The sequence below is a fragment of the Aplysia californica genome, unplaced genomic scaffold, assembly GCF_000002075.1.
Source record: "Aplysia californica isolate F4 #8 unplaced genomic scaffold, AplCal3.0 scaffold00058, whole genome shotgun sequence".
Taxonomy (NCBI): domain Eukaryota; kingdom Metazoa; phylum Mollusca; class Gastropoda; order Aplysiida; family Aplysiidae; genus Aplysia; species Aplysia californica.
This window is the reverse complement of record NW_004797328.1, coordinates 1,731,001-1,732,286: the sequence shown is the minus strand read 5'-3', so window position 1 is coordinate 1,732,286 and position 1,286 is coordinate 1,731,001. Positions and strand designations below refer to the sequence as shown.

Genomic DNA, 1,286 nt, shown 5'->3' with positions numbered 1-1,286 from the left:
GATGGTGGTAATACATGTACTTTATTTTTATGTTAATGTTATTTATTTATTTGATCTCACTCGTGTGGATGGTTTGTTGTCGTCAGGGAGTCCTGCTGATTGGTGAACAAGGCACGGCTAAAACCGTCATGATCCAAGCTGTGATGGCCAAAGCCAACCCTGACGAGAGACTCAGCAAAAGTTTCAACTTTTCCTCCGCCTCTACCCCGGGCATGTTCCAGGTACGTCTGAGGATTGGCATGTGCCCCGGCCAGCGTGACCAATCACTAACCGTTTGGCAGTAAAATTGTTCCAGCGACCGCTAGCTTCTGTGGTGCCATTGGCGTAGAAACCTGACATGTTCACTAAAGTACAGTCCGACTCACACATAGCTAAATCGTCCATACACTGAAATATTATCGTTTTGTACGAATCTTGCTATGTACATCTTTTAAATACTAAAAAATACATGCATAAAAAACAAAAGGGGATCTGAAAATCTGTACACTATGCTTGTGTTTGTCTATGTGCATGTTTCACTATGGGCGTGTTTATCATGTGTTTGCTAGACTGTAAAAGCCCCCCGGGGTAGTGCCACTGACTATAGTGTCTTTAGGCCATTCCCAAAGGGGGGACATTTCTCGTTCAAGCACAGTAGAATTGTAAATTGGCTGATTCATGTCACGCTCATAACTGTGCCTGATTTACAACAGGGAACTGCTACTTTTTCTTTCCTAATCCTTACTATTGTCATTTTTTCCTCTACTTCTTTTGTATGTTTCTCACTCTCTTGTGACCTGCTATTTTTGGGTGCCTTGAAGCAGACCTTGTGCTGTTGAAGCTAGAGAGGTGAGCAGAATAAGTCTGATTCCCTGTAAGGACCTCTCTGTTGACATCCACCCCTTGGCACTCATATGACCTTATGCAGTTGCGAGCGCCGTAAAACCCTCTACTATAAAAAAAAGACTTAAAAGGTATCGATTTTTCAGGATGTTGGAATTTTTCTTCTCCTTGCAGTATTTGTACCACCCAGCCGTAGGTCCTGGTGTCGAACCAACTGGCTATATCTTGGAATTAGGCGACATTTTGTTCTGGTGAGACTCTATCACTAGAAAATGTTCATTTCTTTAAAAATAAAATACGATCTGTGAAATGCAGCCTAGGAAGAACATTTTGGGGGCAATTGTGTGCACTGTCATAAGGATGGAACTGACGCCAAACAAAGCGCAAGCTTTACATGTATTTATTTATGTGTTTGTATTGTTTCTTCCAACCTTCCTCAGAGAACCATCGAGAAATGCAGCCTC

At 42.3% G+C, this 1,286-nt stretch overlaps 1 protein-coding gene across 1 annotated transcript in view; it reads left to right on the top strand.

Annotated features, from left to right (window-relative positions):
* The window catches only part of LOC101853371 (dynein heavy chain 8, axonemal), a gene marked incomplete at its 3' end in the record, with an annotated part of 107,937 nt that overhangs the window by 84,532 nt on the left and 22,119 nt on the right, over positions 1-1,286 (top strand). The window contains 1 exon segment of the mRNA XM_035968421.1: positions 87-221. Coding sequence (XP_035824314.1) covers positions 87-221 — 135 coding nt within the window.